Consider the following 17,008-nt stretch of genomic DNA (forward strand, 5'->3'; position numbering starts at 1 on the left):
AGTGCTATCCTGCTAAATGCAGTATTAGATCATTTAAAGAAAACATCTCTATTTGTTGCTTTTGAAAATGAGAGATGCTGGTATTCCTTGCCCAGTAACAGTTCCCTGTGTGTACAGATGGTTGAAGGGCAAAATTAAGCCGCAGAGCAACACTGGAAAACCAGTCTTGCTTTCCATACTGGCAAATCTGCTTTTTCCATGGACACTGCACATTGAAGCCAGCACCGAATGTTGAGCCAGCATTCTGGCAGGGATGGAAAGACCCCTGTGTAAACGTTCACATCCATGAAACGGGAATTGCTCTTCAGCTACAGAGCAAAGCTCAGGCAGAAAGCTCCACTGGAAAACGGAGAACGAGACTGGGGATGAGGAGGTGGAGGTATGCTATTGTCTCCTCTGGGGCACAGTGCATCGCTTTCAGTGATCTAGAAAGCTCTGGCTACCAAACGGAGAACTTTTAATGAAACAGCAAAGACAAAACGATAAAGATGTCCTCATTCCATGGAGCATGTTCCATGTAGCTTGCTAAAGGTGATTTTTCTATGATCTCCATCAATCCCTGGCCCATGTCTGTTACCTGGTGTCATTATCCTGTGAAGTTATACTGCAGTTGTGAAGTTTTAAAACACTCAGAGTGGGAGAAGCTGCAGTGGGGTTTGTTTGCTGCCATAAACAAACCAAAGTCCTAACAGACAGCTGGGAAGCCAAATTACCAAATACCAATGGTTGGTTCCCATACCAAATAAGCTGGAAGGAAGCAGATGCTCTTCAGCACTCTATTATAACACTTAACAAAGAAAAAGCCCCACGCTTGCCCTAAGTAAACGGAACATCTCCCCATAAGGGAAGATTGTACCTGTAGCAGTGGGACCATGAGTGAAATCATCCACATGCTCCTGCTTCTGAACCCTGAAGTTTTCATTCAGCAGGATAAAAGGAATAAAATACATCTCAATCTTTCAACCTTATTCATGAAACCTAAAGGGACCTTCCATAGGGAGATACATCTCCAATAAAAACTAACAGTGATTTTTAGTCTCCTTTTAAGAGCTCATCAACTGTCAACACTTCCCTGGCTGATGAATCACTGCTCTGACAAACTGAATCCAGCGCTTGTTCAAGATATGTGACAAAGGTGGCCAGCTCACTACTGACAGCCATCCAGAGGCACAGTGCTGGGCTTTGTAAGAGCTCTCAGCCCTCTGGATTCCATGTTTTAGCAAAACACCACACCTTGCCTTAAAAAGTGAGGAAATGCAGTCTTACAGTGCCATGTCTTACTAGCAGACAAGTTATTTACCTACCCAGATGCAAGGATTTTCAACTTTTCCACCTTCTCAGGCCTTTATTATTCCTTTGGGACTACTGCTCATCTCGCTGCCTAATCCTGGTTCCCTGTCCTGCCAAAAAAGCTTAGAAAAATACCAGCTTCCACTGCCTTGTAACTTGTAGCTGACCACCTATTCCATCTGCGTGCTGGAGAATGGTGCTACAGTGGGCCAAACCAAACAGGAGCACTGGAAAGCAAACAGTTTGCTGAGGTTTTAATGTTCTTATCATTATGCTGACAGACAAATGAAAAAATTATTACAAGCAGCCTTATCAGAGGTTCCTAAAGAGAGGGCAATCACTTACTTCCACGACGGATGTTAATCAGCAGATTTCCCTTGAGAATTGTGCATCCCTGCAACATTTGTGCTGATGTGACAGAGTCGATGGTCTTCGTTTTCCCATCCTCACAAATTTTGGGGCAAGGCCCCTCACAAGGACTGCAGAACATGCTGGTAGGAAAGAAAGGGAGACCCAAAATAAGCAACGATACACAACTCTTGAGCCTATGGACTGCCTTCAGTTAAATTTCAAAAGACAGTTCCCTTTAGGGCTCAGAGAACTCCTTCAAAGTAGAATGAAAGTGCCTACACTTTGCAGAGGGCTGCAGGTAACTTGGCTCACTCGCCCCTGGACTCCAGAGATGCTGGAGCGTTGCAGCTCCTGTTTACAGCAACCCAGGAGTGAACATATGGACCCCATACCCACCGCCTGCCAGCTTCTGGCAGGCTCTGTGGTCCTTCCAAAGTGGAAGGCACTTCAGGTAAAACCCAGCGCCTTTGCATTTGTGCATTTGCTCTAAATTATACCCAGAAAGACCACTCGTCTCATTTACGCAGACATTCTCAGAATGCTGTGAAGCTTCAGGCTAATCCAGGCCCAACCACCAAAAACAGGCTAACGAGGAACAGGAGATTGGAAAACATTGTTCAAGTTCTTATAAAGTTGTCTGTCTCTGTGCCCTTAGATCCATATTTGAAGCTCAGCACTAGGGAATTCCATACTCCTGGCTGTTTTATCTTGGGAAAGACAACTGTGGGAGCACATAGTCGTGAGTGATGTGGAAAAAAACAGCAGTGAATTGGTCACTATTTTTTATAGCTTCAAACGTATTAAAGCAGCAAGCTTAAACAAAGAAGGATGCATCTTGATACAAGGCAAAACTAATTTGCAACAGGAACTGGGAGAGACTGGCCAGAAATCTCAGCAGGTTCAAAACAGCAAGAGAATGGGTTCACCAGCGACTATAAAACTCCAAGGCAGACACAGCTCTGAACTTGAGAGAAACTAGATTGTCAGAAGCGGGGACAAAAAACTGAAGCACAAACTCTATTCTGCTGCTTCTTATACTCACAAGTATTCATCAGCATTTTTAGTGGCCAAACTCAAGGACAAGAACCCAGGCCAGCCCAGCCTGTCACTACAGCAGCTTTTTAAAGGCTCCATATTACACTGACTGCATGTTCATCTCAAAATTGAACACACCATGTGCACACAGAATACGCCCTCTGATCACTCCTCCTGGTAAATGTCTTTCACGATTCAAGGTCATTTTTATTTTTCCATTTATTACAGCACTTTCTTTCGAATTTCATCATTACTTATTTTACCTTATCGCTTTAGAGGGGAAAAATGAAAAAAACAAACCCAGCTGCAAAGACAAAGGCTTCTGATGACAACATTGACGAACACAGATTATCTATTCCTTTTAAAATAGATTGATCCAAACTTTCTTCTGAGACTTAAAGAAACATGTAAATTGATAATAACAGTTTTTCATCCATAAACAATAAAAGAAAGAAGCTTCCTTTTCTTAGTAGTAAGCTCCTATTTAAAAATCTTGCACTGTAACATGCTATAAACCACTAAAAGCTGCGGACACAAGCAAGAGGCATTCAAGTGAGCGTACAAAGAATGCTGGAAACGCTGTTTGCTACTATTTGTTAACACCACCTCTGAGGAACACGACTTTCACTGGCCTAGAGTTCCAGCTCCTTTCAATGGCTGCAGCAGCGCACACTGAGATAAGATGCCCAGGCACTGCCACGTGAGCGGTTCACACTGCTGGTACCACGAGCTCAAGGAGATGAGAACAGAACGTTTCTCAGGTGAGCCTCTGGATTCCAGCAGCGTGAAGTTGCTTACATCCCAATGTCAACCACAGACCACCCTGCTCTTTGATTCGAGGGATGAATGACACACATGCACAGACGCACCACTGGTGCAGGTATCACTGCAACCAGCTTTCCAAAAGATTTAGGGAACAACCTACAAAGGCATCTTTTTAATATAGTACTGAAGCACTGTGAATTTTAGCATGCTGACTATCCTTCACTCAGTCTATAGTTTCCTAGAGTCAGTAGGCAACTAAGGCTGTTTGCTGAAATCACTGGCAAAATAACAAAATCATATGCACACATCACTCCAACTGTTGGAATTAAATAAGAGTAGGTGAGTGACAGTCTTGCAGGAAATTATTCTGTATAATATTGGCAGCTGCTGCATTATTTTTGTCACTATCTTCATGACTGCTCCCTTCTAAAACACCATTTTTATCTTCCGGAATGAGTGAAAAAAGGGAAATAACATTAAATATACTAAATAATACATGTGTCTGAAATGCAAACACACATAAGGCAAATAATCTATGAAGCAGGATAACTGCTACCATTTGTTCTGTGTGATAATGGTCATTGGTCAAGCCCCAACCTTGTGTTCCTGGGCTTCCACTTCCATTTTGTTACTGTCTACTCGGAGACCTGGTTCTGTGTTGAACTGACCTCCCCAAGTCCTTCAGAAGAATCAGTGGCAACTGGCAATGCACGGGACTGCAGGCAATCAGATCCTTCAATGGTGAATTCACCTAAGCAGGTATCATGGATGTCATTTAATTCCCCATTGTATTAACACATTCTCATTTCTACCCAATGCAATTCACATCACAAGGCTGCCTCAGAACAGGAGGTGGAAAAACCCAAACGTGATGACTCTGACGGGCCTCCCAGCAGCCGCGTTACCTTTGGCTCCCGTTGCGTATGAATCCGGAGGGGCATTCCGCCATGCACTCGTCGTTGTGGATCACAAACCTCTCGTATTCACTCGTTTCGGTGGCGGGGACTTTAGAGCAAAACTCTTTCGTGACGCAGCGCCAGCCCTCGAACTTGTACGTGTTGGGAGGGCAGGTGGGCATGCAGACGCCCTCGTAGTAGTAATTGCGGCAGGCGACGCACGCCGTGTTGTTGTCGGGCGCCGTGCAGCTCCCCAAGCACTCGGGATGGCAACACTCGTTTTGGTCCGTGCAGGCTCGCTTGCCGCACGAGCTGGGGCACACTGCAAGACAGAAAGCGAGCCGGCGTGAACAAGGGGTACGAAATAAAGAGAATGGCATTACACTCATCCACACAACCTGTGCCTTCATTCCCTGGGCTCTAGAGCATCTCTGCAAAAGCAGCAACTCCTGTAAAACTGACAAATTCAACTCCGGTTTTCTCGGGTTTAGTCCTGTGAAAGTATCTTTTTCTCAGATCAAATTTATAACATGAGCCAATTAAATAACAAGTTAAACTGCTGAAAGTAAGGTCAGCATAAGGATAATGGAAATGGCCAAGTACTAGAACCTACTCCATATATTCCACTGGAACCTACTAGAACCTATTCCATACATAGACCCCTAGCATTATGGTTAATTTTTTTAATGTTGACCGATTGTCTCTCTAATAATTTCTTATATTTTCTATTTGTACTTCAAACAGATCTTCTGTTTTGTTTTGTTTGGGTTTTTTTAATGTTGACTGATTGTCTTTCGAAGCATTTCTTCTATTTTCTGTTTGCACCTCAAATAGGTCTTTTACTGGCAAGAAAACGAGCTTCCTTTAGACAACTTAATTACACTTGCACAATAAAGCACTGCTGTACTGGAGCACATGGTTAGGTTGACCCCAATGTAGCAGCCCAATGCTACTTATATATGTAAAATGAGGTTTAACGAAGTACGCATGGCACACACCAAACGATGTGGAATCACAAAGCTACTATTTTCCTGTTAAGAGAGTAACAGAATTCTGCCTCATCCCCAAATTCTGGGTTCAGAGAACAAAATATGAATGGAGAAAAAAAAAAAAGGGGGGGGCACAAATTTACAGAGACATTAATTTTACGTTAAAGCATTTCAGCTTAGAAACACACAGAGCAGAACCACCAGCAGACAACCTCGCCACTGCTACATCAAAAGAAGTGGCAGCATTATATTTATGTAACAACAACATTTTGATTAGTGCTGTATGGCCTTTTAGCCACGCAAGCTGTGTGCCAGAGGCTCTGTAAACAAAAACAGATAGGAAATCTGGTTTGCATTAAGTAACTGTTTTTCACTTTCTAGCTTAGCTGAAACACACTACCAATAAGAACAGTATAAAATAAAATTTCAGTAGTACAACTACAGGAGATCCAAGGAAAGTACCACAAGACATTTAAACTGAAAGATTTAAGCAAAACCGACAAAACCAGCAAAGAAGTTAATATCCCAAAATGAACACGGGAGCTGCCGAGCCCGGCCTGTAGAAAAACACAATATTTTACGAAACTCTAAGAGTTCCACAAAGGTTTTGCATTGCAATTTCTCTTTCAGTTTGCGACTAGAGTGTTGTTTTAATGCAGGACTGATCACTAAAAACTTGTCCCCATCCTCTTCCCATAATGAGATCTATGCTTTCCAGTATGTTTGTGTAATGTTATTGAGCACAGCACCACAATTACGATGCAGGACAATAATTAAAAAAAATAAAATCTGCTCATATCTCTGCATCAGGGTCTAGACATCCTACATCAAATTTTGACTCCCAGAAGCCCTTTTCTGCCAGCTTTAAGGAAGCGTCCACCTTGAAAAGGTCTGGTAAAACTGCCATCGGAGAAGTTTGCATTTCTTATCAAAATGGTTCTAGCACTAATCTTGCATAATTTTATTCACTTTCCATTTTAAGCCCCAAGTGTCAACTTTGCCAGTTTATGCACCCAGACACCAAGCTCTATTCTCCTTATATAATTAAAGCTAAGGAAGATTTTTGCAGACGAAATTCAACCTGCAGATACTCTCCATGTAACCTGGCAGCCTTACCAGTATCTCCCCTGTATCAGCAGGTGGATATGGAGCACACAATATCTGCATACACAGAGCCAGGTACTACTAACACAACAATCTGCATTAAAGGTAGCTTGGACACACTGAACTGAATGCAGCGGGTCTGCTGGGCAGGAAGGTACTGCTGAAGTTGCCCAAGAGCTCATTCGTCTTTTCTAATGAGAAAATAGTCGTTTACTTAACCCTGCAGCCCTTCCCTTGCATATCCCGCTATTCCAATCCACCGCGGTGCTGTTCCACCACTGCTGCAGACCTGTATGCTCATCTTTTCAGAGTGAAACCAAGCGGAAAAGTAGAGGGAGGGAGGGAAACTATGAGAGCAAGGAGGTGGGAGCACAGGTATGGCCAATGCCCACCCAGGTAGCACAAATATCACACGCAGGCCAAATTAGGAATAGTTTTGCACAGCCAGTTACTTGTGAGACCACCAAGAGCAGGAACACAAAGGAAATCACAGCTAAATAATGCGCTGTGTAGATGCTGGATACACACCTTACGCTCATCCAAAAACAAGTATGCAGGTGCATATTCTGTTTTTACAGTGACCTGCACCAGTGTAAAAGGAACTGTCTGCCCAAATGCCACCTCAGTAAGGCACCATGAATTGCCTCTCACCTTGAGGCACACAGTACTACTTGTATTTGCAACTACTAAGGGATAAAAAAGAACTATAAGAAAAAAAGAAAGAAAAAAAATCAGTGTGCCTTGCTAGCAGATGGACTGCTGTTCTGAGTGGGTGCCAGATTTTGTGTGGTAGCTACATTTCCCGTTCAAAACCCTACTAAGAAAAACCCAAAACATAACACATACCCCCCATGCCTCCACAAAGTTCGTTACTAAATGTATTGATTAACTGTAACGGGGGTTTTTTTGTTGTTTTCATCTAGCAAATCTGCTAAAAACCAAATGCTGCTACATTAAGTATTCAGACAAATATAGTAGAAAAAGACTCAGTTTATTTCATTCCTGGGAAAGACTTTTACGTTCTCTTAATGTCTCTGCCATTCATGAGCAGTCTGCTATATAAATAGGATTCCCTGCATCTCCTGGTAAATCTGCTGACTCTCGTCTACAGAAATATAAATTGAAGCACAGAAGGATACACAAGTTCCCATGGAAAAGGCAATCAGTGAAACAGATTTTCAAAACTATAGTAAGTAATATTTTAATCACAACCATTTTAAGAAGAACTCTTGAATACTTTTTGAAGATAATTTTTTAAAAGCTCAGCAACCTTGTGTTTCTCTCAGTCCTATTTTTCACTTGTTCTTGCTAACGTTGGCATAGTTTTCAGCCTGGGGACAATACGGGTATCCTGTTTCTTTGAAGAGGGAGAACAAGAACTTCTCTGTGTTAAGATATATTATGAACAACAAAAAGTCTTATCTGTCTTAGATGCCGGTTCCTTCAGATATCCCTGTTACAAAAATCTTACTAAACAACACGGGCTGGCCTAAAATCCCCCCTGCCCTCCCAAATAGTGCTTCTTGGGCTGCTAGATGTGTACCAAAACACTTAAAATGCAGGTTTCAAAATACTTTTGCCAAAAAAACCCCTGAAATATGCTCAATAACTTGTTGACTTTAGTCCGCAAGAACATTAGAGAGGCAAATATAAGCAAATAGCGGGTTGACATTTGGGGACAGAATTTACCAGCCAGGTACAACATGGATCAAGAAAGGCTGATGGCTGTACACAAAAAAAAACCCCAAACCGCCAAACAAATCCTTGCTGACAAGCACAAGGGCAAAAAATGCTTAATTGCCATCACGTGGAGCTCCCAAGATAATGGAAAATTTCAGAGGCCTTGGAGTGCAGCCATGGGAGAAGGAAGACAAAGCAAGCCGTGGAGAAGGGCAGACCCTGCAGCAGCTTCCCGACTTTATTAACGAGATGATGGAGGCTTGACTAGACCCGAGCGTCTGTTTACATTTGGGGAGTGAAGGTACTGAATAATCATCTGGTCTTCAGAGAAGGACATTACAAGAGTATCAGTAGCCACAAATCAAATTTACCGGAGCAAAACCAACGGCATCCATGCTTCACCATCCATGCTTCACCTTCTCTCTGATTCCTCCAAATGAGAAGTTTTCCTTTTCAACAAAATTCACCAGGTTTTCCAAATATTATTAAGATACTATGATCACTCACAAAAAAGGCAAAATATTTCATTTTAAGACGCCCACTTACTAAGCAAATCAGATTCAGATCTGACATACGAGAAGGAGATACTGTAAAGCTACATGCAAAGATCTTACAAACAAGAGGAGCTCCTAGAGAATCTGACTCAGAGACCCATTATTCTCAATTAAAACCCCCAAGATGCTAAACCAACATTGCAAACACAAAGCAAGGTTTGGGAAAGAAACAAATCATCTCTCTCTGTATTTACGGCGGTTCCTTTTTGGACAGCCTGAGTTTGCCTGATGCCTCATCCCTCCTTCTATTTGAAGTGCACACAAAGCTAAAGCTCACTGCAAACACATCCCGGTTATTGTACGGTTTGGACAGACAAAGTGTTCTTATCATCTCCGAGACGCCGTGACTTCAGCAACGCCGAAACAGAGAAATCAGGTGAATAAACAATGGGTCACAGGGAGTGCAGAGGCGGCCAGGAGAGGAAGAGCCCTGGCAAGCGGAGGCAGCGGGCTCTGCCAAGGGTGGCACCGCGCCAGGCACATGCGGGCGAGCAAAAAGGTTGCCAAGTGTGGGATAAATATTTTTTTAAAGATTCTTTCTCTCCTTGTAAAATGATATTTGATATTTTTTTTCTTTTTTTTTTTTTTTTTTAAATATACTGTTTCTGCTTTTTTAGAGCATCTTTCACATAAAATGATGTTTCAGAAAGGGCGGGGGGGAAGCCTACTTTTGGAAAGCAGAGAAGGAAGGGAGCGTTTTCTCCAAGCCAAGTACTGAAAAAAAATTAGCTGTGTAAATTTATCCACAAAGACAGAAAAAAAAAAAAAAAAAGGTCATTTTTGGAACGTTAATCCCTCTACATGACAGAAATTTTAAAATATTGCATTTTAATAGTCTGAACTTTGGTATGGGCTTGCAAACAGCTGACTTCAAATACTCAGGCAGGCTGTACAGGACCTGATTTCTTCTGCCCAGTATAATGTGAGAGACTGGAGAGACATTACTCAGAAAATCCAGTTCCAGTGATTCATGGCCAGGGCTGTAATCAAATAACTACAGAATAAAGGCTGCAATAAGGAAATGCACATATTAAATCCATGCATTATCATGTTCTGATCACAGAAATATGGGTAACAAGTCATCTCCAAATTGATGAGGTCACTTAGAGCAGCTGTATTAAACCTTTATATTGCTACAGAAACACATATTAGCAACACATCAACAACAGTATATTTTTGTGTGTTTTCTGTTTCCGCCCAGCACTCTCAAAGATTCACGTTCAGTGAAAACCTTGAAGTAAAAAGAAAAAAAAGATGCCATAACAAACCACTTTCTAATAGTTAAGGCATAAAGTTTGGCAGGTTTTGAAATGAACTCCAAGATCCCAAAGGTTCAGCTCAACTCAGCACCGACAGCAAGACTCAAAAGTGATCATCTCCTCCTCCTTTAGACCTCTAGCACATACACAGGGTGCCTACCTGTACAGTATTTGGATACGTTTCCACAAACTTACCCCAATAAACAGAAAGAGGGCATTAAGTCTACAGCCTGCGAGCTACATCTGCCTGGAGATCACTTCTCTAGCCTTGTGTTTCTGTATTTACATCCTAGTCACTACCAGTCCATTTTTATCTGGCAGACCTTTCCAAGCATCCTGAAATCATTTTGAAGTGGTTCTGTGAATTATTTTCTTCTTCCCACTGTACAAATCCAGCTGAAGTTTAACTGCATCTGGTCAGCTTGCACACAATACTTCTTGGTGTCCTGTTTCTTTGTATTTCAGTCTGTCACAGATGCTGTACGCAGCATCTCCTATGGTAAGGAATGGGTGAGATGAGGCACCCAGAACTGAAAAAACCAACCCTCAAAGGATTTGTCTGACCCGACATCAGCCCAACAGGCTCAATCTTTAATAATATTAAATACTGATATTGATAAAGGAATGCACTCACATCCCCTTTCTCAGGATGTTATGGTTGAAAACCAATGCCACACTAAATGCCTGTATAGCCAGTCGTGCAGCAGTTGGATCCAACTGTTCAGCTGAAGCATCTGCAGACAACTCCAGAGCAAAGAAGCAGAAGGAAGGAGCAGAGGCAGGTGAGAAGAAAGCCCAGCACTGCTCAGCACCTGGAGACTCCCAGATGCAGTAAAGTCTATCAAATAGAGAGGAAACGTTCATCATTCAATGAAACAAACACTTGCCTAGAACATATTGTTGTGGTGAGGTACTCAATGCCCTCTAGTTTTACACTTTTTTTGGTCAACATCAGTATTTCCCCTTCCCTTCAGAATAGCTTCAGTATCTACAGCGTTTCAGAGCAGCACAGGTATCAGAAAAGCACAGCCCGAGGAGCCAGAGGCCCAGGACACGGTTTGTAATCCCCAAACACACAAACGCATCAGCACAATATACCTATAGCTCTCCTTCCCAGCTGAAAATAACAGTGCAGCCTACTAAAGATGATGATGAAACAACCCAAAGCATATTTCAGTTGGATACACTGGAGTTTGATGACATCCCCTCCCCCTTTTGGCCATCTCTCATTCATTCTTCACCCTAGAAGTTACCCCAAAACAGCTTCCAGGCTACCCAGCTGTGACATGTAACAGCACATGTGCTAAATCCATTTTATTGAGAGTGACTAGAGGACTCGGGGACACTATTTGGCACTGTAAAACCTCCTGTTCCTTCAGGTTTTCTGCAAGTGAAGCAATCAACACTAGTAAAAGCTCCAGCAGTGTTACGGCTCCCCACATCACACCGAAATTAGAGCAAATAGAAACCCGAGTGAAGAAAAGAACCACCTTAGCCCACAGTCAACAGGAACTGACAGATAGTACAGCTACGCCATTCACTGTTCAGTGCGTAATACTAACGACCAGGAAGGTGCAAATAAACACGACTTATTGACAAACCCGGGCAGCACAAATTGCATTCTCTTCCAAAACAGTTTACGTTGCCCAGCACAACGCAGACTGGCACCATTGCAGCTGGCACTCGAGAGAAAGAGGAAAAAAACAAGCCCATTTTGTCCCTTCCAGGCCAGCACGAATTCAGTACATAAACAAACCCGACTGAGGCGTATACACAAGCATCGAGCAGGCGTTTGGGCCAGTTGTACTCTATCTCCAACACCAGGCAAACAAATAGGTGGGCAATGTTTTAGCATCAGTGCTGCACTGTTCTAGAAGCATTTCCTCTGCAAAAAGGGAAATTTCCCTCTGGAAGATGCAAACCGCAAGAGTAACACCAATGTCGGTGGGGACAACGGCAGGAAAATGAGGGCACCCCGCAGTGGTGAAAGCTGCTCCCCAAGCTCTGTGACCACCTCACGGTCACAGATTCGGTCACATTTCTCAAGGGAAAAGTGAAGTTCCTGAACTCTTCAGTAACGCGTAAGAGAAGAGTTGCTGCAGAATGGCTCTGAAGCAAATTATCTTTTCACTCCAGATTACGAGCAACATATCGGGTTTTGCTTGTTGTTGCTTAAAGCAAGGTTTAATCTGCTTGTCTTCCAAATGCTGCAAGTGTAAGGCAATCAACTTCACGGGATTTAATTAATATAGTGCAAGGAAGGAGTGCTGGTCAGTCATGTCCTGGCAAAACCCCAGCTGGAGGAAGAGAACTATTCACATTCCAGATTTATTCTAAAGGAAGAAGACAGTTTGATTACATTATCACACTGGACTAAATTATGCTGAAAGATAATGGTGGTTTAATCTTGGGGGGAAAAAAAGTCACTGGTTTGGAGGGATTCAATTCCCACTTTGTTTCAGGAAAGCCCTTTGCGTTTATGCACTAAGCCCATCAACAGGATTAACTATTCTGGTGTAAGCAATGAAACATCATGCTCGCCTTAGAGGGGGACACCAACACCGCTCCAGTCGAAGGCTTATTGCTATAAAAATGAGAAAAATGTTTCAGTAAAAGCAATGTTTTTGCTCATCTCCAGCCAGGATACGTGTGTCAACAACAAACAAAACATTTGTTGAGCTTTACATCACTGAAAAAATGAAAACTCAAGGAAACTGCCAGAAAGAGTGAGGATATTCAAACCTGGTTTACTACAGAGCAATTTTTTTCAAGCTATTCATCTGCAAGGTAGTCCACTAAAAACACGATTAACATCTAGATATTTAGGAACCTGAGGAAAGAGAAAAATCACAATGGAAGGGCAAAACAAGATGCGAGAATACTGATGGTTTGTAAAGTTATCAGAGACACCTGGGTGCATTTGTTTTCAACTATGGTAAGTCCACAAGCACGTCATCATGATATTTGCACACTGCAAGTGAAGGAATCCTCTTAAGATCAACAATGCTTCAAACAATATTAAAGCAATTATGTTCAAAGCGATTAAACAAAGTATTTCCTTCATGACTTCCAGAAATACAAGTGAGTGTAAGCAAATCTGACAGCAACTGAAGGTTGTGCTCTCGAGACTCACAACAAACAGAAGGTGAGCTCTTTCCTTGGTATTAATAATCATGGAATTTTTTTTAATTCTAAATCTTTCCTCTATTATAAACATAGAGAGAATACAGAAGGTGCAAGAGTTTGTAGGACCCAAAAGCAGACTGGAAGACAGCACAGTAATCCATCTCTTAACGCATTTTAACAAATTTACAGGTAACACAGACAGCAAAAATGATACAACTGCCTTGAAATCCATATTAAAATCTGCTCCTTCTCATACACCAGCATTGTGGATAGAAGTTTTCAGAGGGAAAAGGGAAAATATTGAGTATCTTTTCGGACATGATGCAAATTTCTTTTGTAGCCTGTAAAGCAACCTAAGTTGTCCAGACGTGAACTTTTAACTCCATCTTACATGGTTTGATCTCCAAAGAACAAGAGGCAGAACTATTTCAGTTCTCCAATACAGTGATAAAATCAACCGAAGGCAGAAAAACCATGCTTTACTATGCCATTCCCTGGAAACTGCAAACACACGTACCACACTCACGGGACACGTGGCACACGCGGCACGGCGGGCCATGGGGTCAAATACAGTTAATACTTGGATGCGCAAGTTGTCTCTGCTTGCACACGTGCACGTGCTTTTGAGGAATTCCTGTTAGTACAACTGGAAAAAAATAATAATGACATTGCCTTGGACTTTCTAAATCCTATGCTGTAGTAAGGATTTGTGATGAGATTAGGGAGCAGCAGACAGTTTTATTTATTTATAGGAAGGACAGTCAAGGTGAGCTGTACGGCTGAATGGCCGGGGCGGCAGCGCAGGCAGCTCAGTGAACCCAGAGACGGCATCAGACGGCACTTGTTACAGAAAAAGGGGGATGCACGTTTTTGATGCTGGCACAAGTGGGAAGCACGTGCTTCCCACTCACTTTCTGCTACAGTTTGGCACGTTTGAGCTACACTTTTCCACTCCAGTACCTTTTTCTGTCATCTCAAGTCACATTCACATGAACATATAAATATGCAGATCCTTACACACTGTGTATAGCAGATACTTACATGGATGGTCTCAAAAAAGAATACTCTTTTCACACACTAAAAAAATTATACAGAGTTATTTTAAATTCAGAACTGTTTGTATATTCCTTATAAGTTTATAAAACTCTCACTGTCCTCCCATGACTAACGAAACTGGAATTGAGAGAGTATTCTATATTTATAACTTGTCTGGTTGCTCATGCCTATGGCCCTATTTCCACCCTCCGTTACTGTACACAGAGCTATGTGAGGTATTGTGGGTTCCCAAACTTCACCGATTTCCTAACAAGGCAGGCCTGTGTCCTGGAGGAACAAGCTGGGGGCTGTTTCGCTCCAGCATTGGCCCAACGCGGAGGGAGAGGCCTCGAGCGCTGTGGTTTTGGCAGCTCTTCTTGAAACTGGTATTAGAGGCCATTTCTGTGCAATTACACGCCCAACTGGCACTGGGCTGCATATCGACGGCACCGATACATCATCTACGGCCCAGGCCCGTTTACAGCCCAAACCCTACGGCTGTTGCTACACACTTGGCTTTACTTATTTTAGCACTTGGATGCTCAGCTGAGCCGCTCTGTCAGTCACCTACGGTACAGACACACAAGTGCCAGGTAAATCCAAGCTTTTACAACAGTCTGACAGACTGTTATTCATTGGCCACTGGAAACGAGACAAAATACTCAGACTTCATCCAAAAATCCCCTCGAGGCCACAGTGTGTTCAGCGATGCTGGCACTCTGCAGAGAAAGAGGCTGTATCGGTATCTAAATGCAGCAAAATAAGGAAGATGATAGATTTCATATGAACGAGGGCTGAGTGACACTCGTAATCCAAACGGATGTCCTACGGTCTGCCCAACAATCACAACCACATCTCATCTTTGAAACAAAAAACTCATAAATCCCAGAAAGCATCCAAGTCTTTGTCATGACAGAGGTGCCTCACAATTGATGGGTGTTTCCCATGTGCTGGGCACCCACGGGGCACAGAAACCGTTTCTAATGTGCAGATTCTATATATGCTCAATATAAGGAAATATTTATACAAAAAGCAGAGGAAGAAAAAGACACATGCAGGTTTTTCTAACTCAAAATATGTTGTAGTGGCTGGGATTGGGCTCTAACTCCCATGAAGATTTGTTACGGTACTTGAGCTGTAATAAACCGCAAAAATCAAGAAACCCACAACTCTTCCTATGGGGCTTTGCAGAGTCCAGAGACAGAAAAGTACCGAATGGTGCTGTCACATCGGGAATTAAGAGAATGCAGAACAAGTACTGCCCAGCGCTGAACGGCAAAGGAGAACATTTTTCTCTTTCCATATAATTGCCTTGTATTCTAGTCTCCATTTAATGACTTGGGTAACTTCCACAAACCCCTACAGTGCTGAGGAGTGAGAACATATTCAAGTTCAGAAGTTTTCTGAATGCTCCATATAGAAAAATGATCTGCGCTATGTTTAAAAATATTAACCCTCAACACCCACTGACCAAAACACATTAGCAGGAAAGCAGCAGCCAACGTGGCCACATTTGTTTATCTGAACTGAGAAAGTTTTCCTCTATCAAAATAAATTTGTCCTTATAATATAAACACCTCCAGCTCCTTCCCTTTGATCTCAGGGGAAAAAGCATAATCTGTACTTCCCACCCTCTGAATGATAACGCTGCTGGTGTAATTGTCTTCTGGCACCTTGCATACCCGTAACACAAGACAAACTTCTAAAAGCTATTAAAAACTCCTCCTACTTAGCAAGAAGAAATATGATCTAAATTTATCCCAGGAAGCTAAAGTTCACTTTGAGCGAAGGATTTAAATATGCAATATTTTTTTCTTCAATCAAAATTAGGGAGGAAAATTATAAAGAGGTCTTTGAAGAACTAAATACAGCAAAGCTTCGCATTACCTTTTGAAATGATAAAAAACACAGGTTCCAAGCATTCATGCCACTAAAAAAAAAGTCTATATTATAGTAATTAAAGCATATCTGTTCTTCCACAAAAACATTCTGATTGACCTTTTTCTTCAGTTTTTTATGTTAAAATTGCACTAATGCTTTTAATGTTAAAATTCCACTAAACATTTAATTTATTCTGCAGAGGGTTAGTATTAGGTATAGGAGAAGGTGCAGGTTCCCAAAACAAACAAGCACTCTACAATCCAGTAATGAAAATATTTATAGCTTCTTCATGCAGACTGAAGACTTCTCACAACCTCGTTTACCCTAGAAATTGTTAGGTTTATAGGACACCTACAAATGGAACATTTGAAGAATGATAAATTTTATTTCTCAATAACAGTGCAGTAAATAAGATTGCAATTACCTTTCTTCTCCAGTTATAGGTCTCCTCGAGCCAGTAACTGCACATATCTTTGGTTATAGAGGTCAAATGGGTGAAAGCATCATCATGTTTGCTGTTTTCAAACCCTCATGACGCTATGCTGCCTTTTTACCATTCAAAAGTGCATCCTCCTCCTTTTAGTGCTCTATTCTGAATGTGCCAGCCATACCATTCAATAAGTTCTCTAGGCGTATATTTACAATACGCAAAGAGCAAAATATTTCTGGTTATGCCAGAGTTATCAATATCATCCCCAAAACACACAATGCTGATGTTGAGAAATGTTGTGACCAATAGTTATTTACCACCTCTGGTCCAGATACAGACAGAACCTTCACTGAAAAACAATGAAGAGGAACTACCATATAATAGGAGACCCTCCTTGTTGATGGTTACAAAACATGAAACAGGGAGGGGGAAAAAAATAATCAGTATTCCAGAATGTCCCCCCACACACACCTCCCGAAAATAAAAGCACTGAACTGGATGGGAATAAATAGCTCATTTTGCCTGTAGTCAAATACAGAGAAGTATCATTTAAATTGCAAATTACAGAGCAACAGATTTTCGCACAAAGTTCAAGGGGTTTTTTTATGGTTTG

The 17,008-nt window shown here is 42.0% G+C and overlaps 1 protein-coding gene across 2 annotated transcripts in view; it reads right to left on the minus strand.

Annotated features, from left to right (window-relative positions):
* IGF1R (insulin like growth factor 1 receptor) overlaps nt 1-17,008 on the minus strand; it is a 164,218-nt gene that overhangs the window by 34,361 nt on the left and 112,849 nt on the right. For both annotated transcript variants that reach the window (XM_080351578.1, XM_080351577.1), the window contains exons 3-4: nt 4,347-4,659; nt 1,636-1,781 (exon numbers count right to left, since the gene is read on the minus strand). In XM_080351578.1, the coding sequence (XP_080207704.1) occupies nt 1,636-1,781; nt 4,347-4,659 (459 nt within the window). The remainder of the gene's footprint in view (nt 1-1,635; nt 1,782-4,346; nt 4,660-17,008) is intronic.

This window comes from Nesoenas mayeri (genome assembly GCF_963082525.1).
Source record: "Nesoenas mayeri genome assembly, chromosome: 11".
Taxonomy (NCBI): domain Eukaryota; kingdom Metazoa; phylum Chordata; class Aves; order Columbiformes; family Columbidae; genus Nesoenas; species Nesoenas mayeri.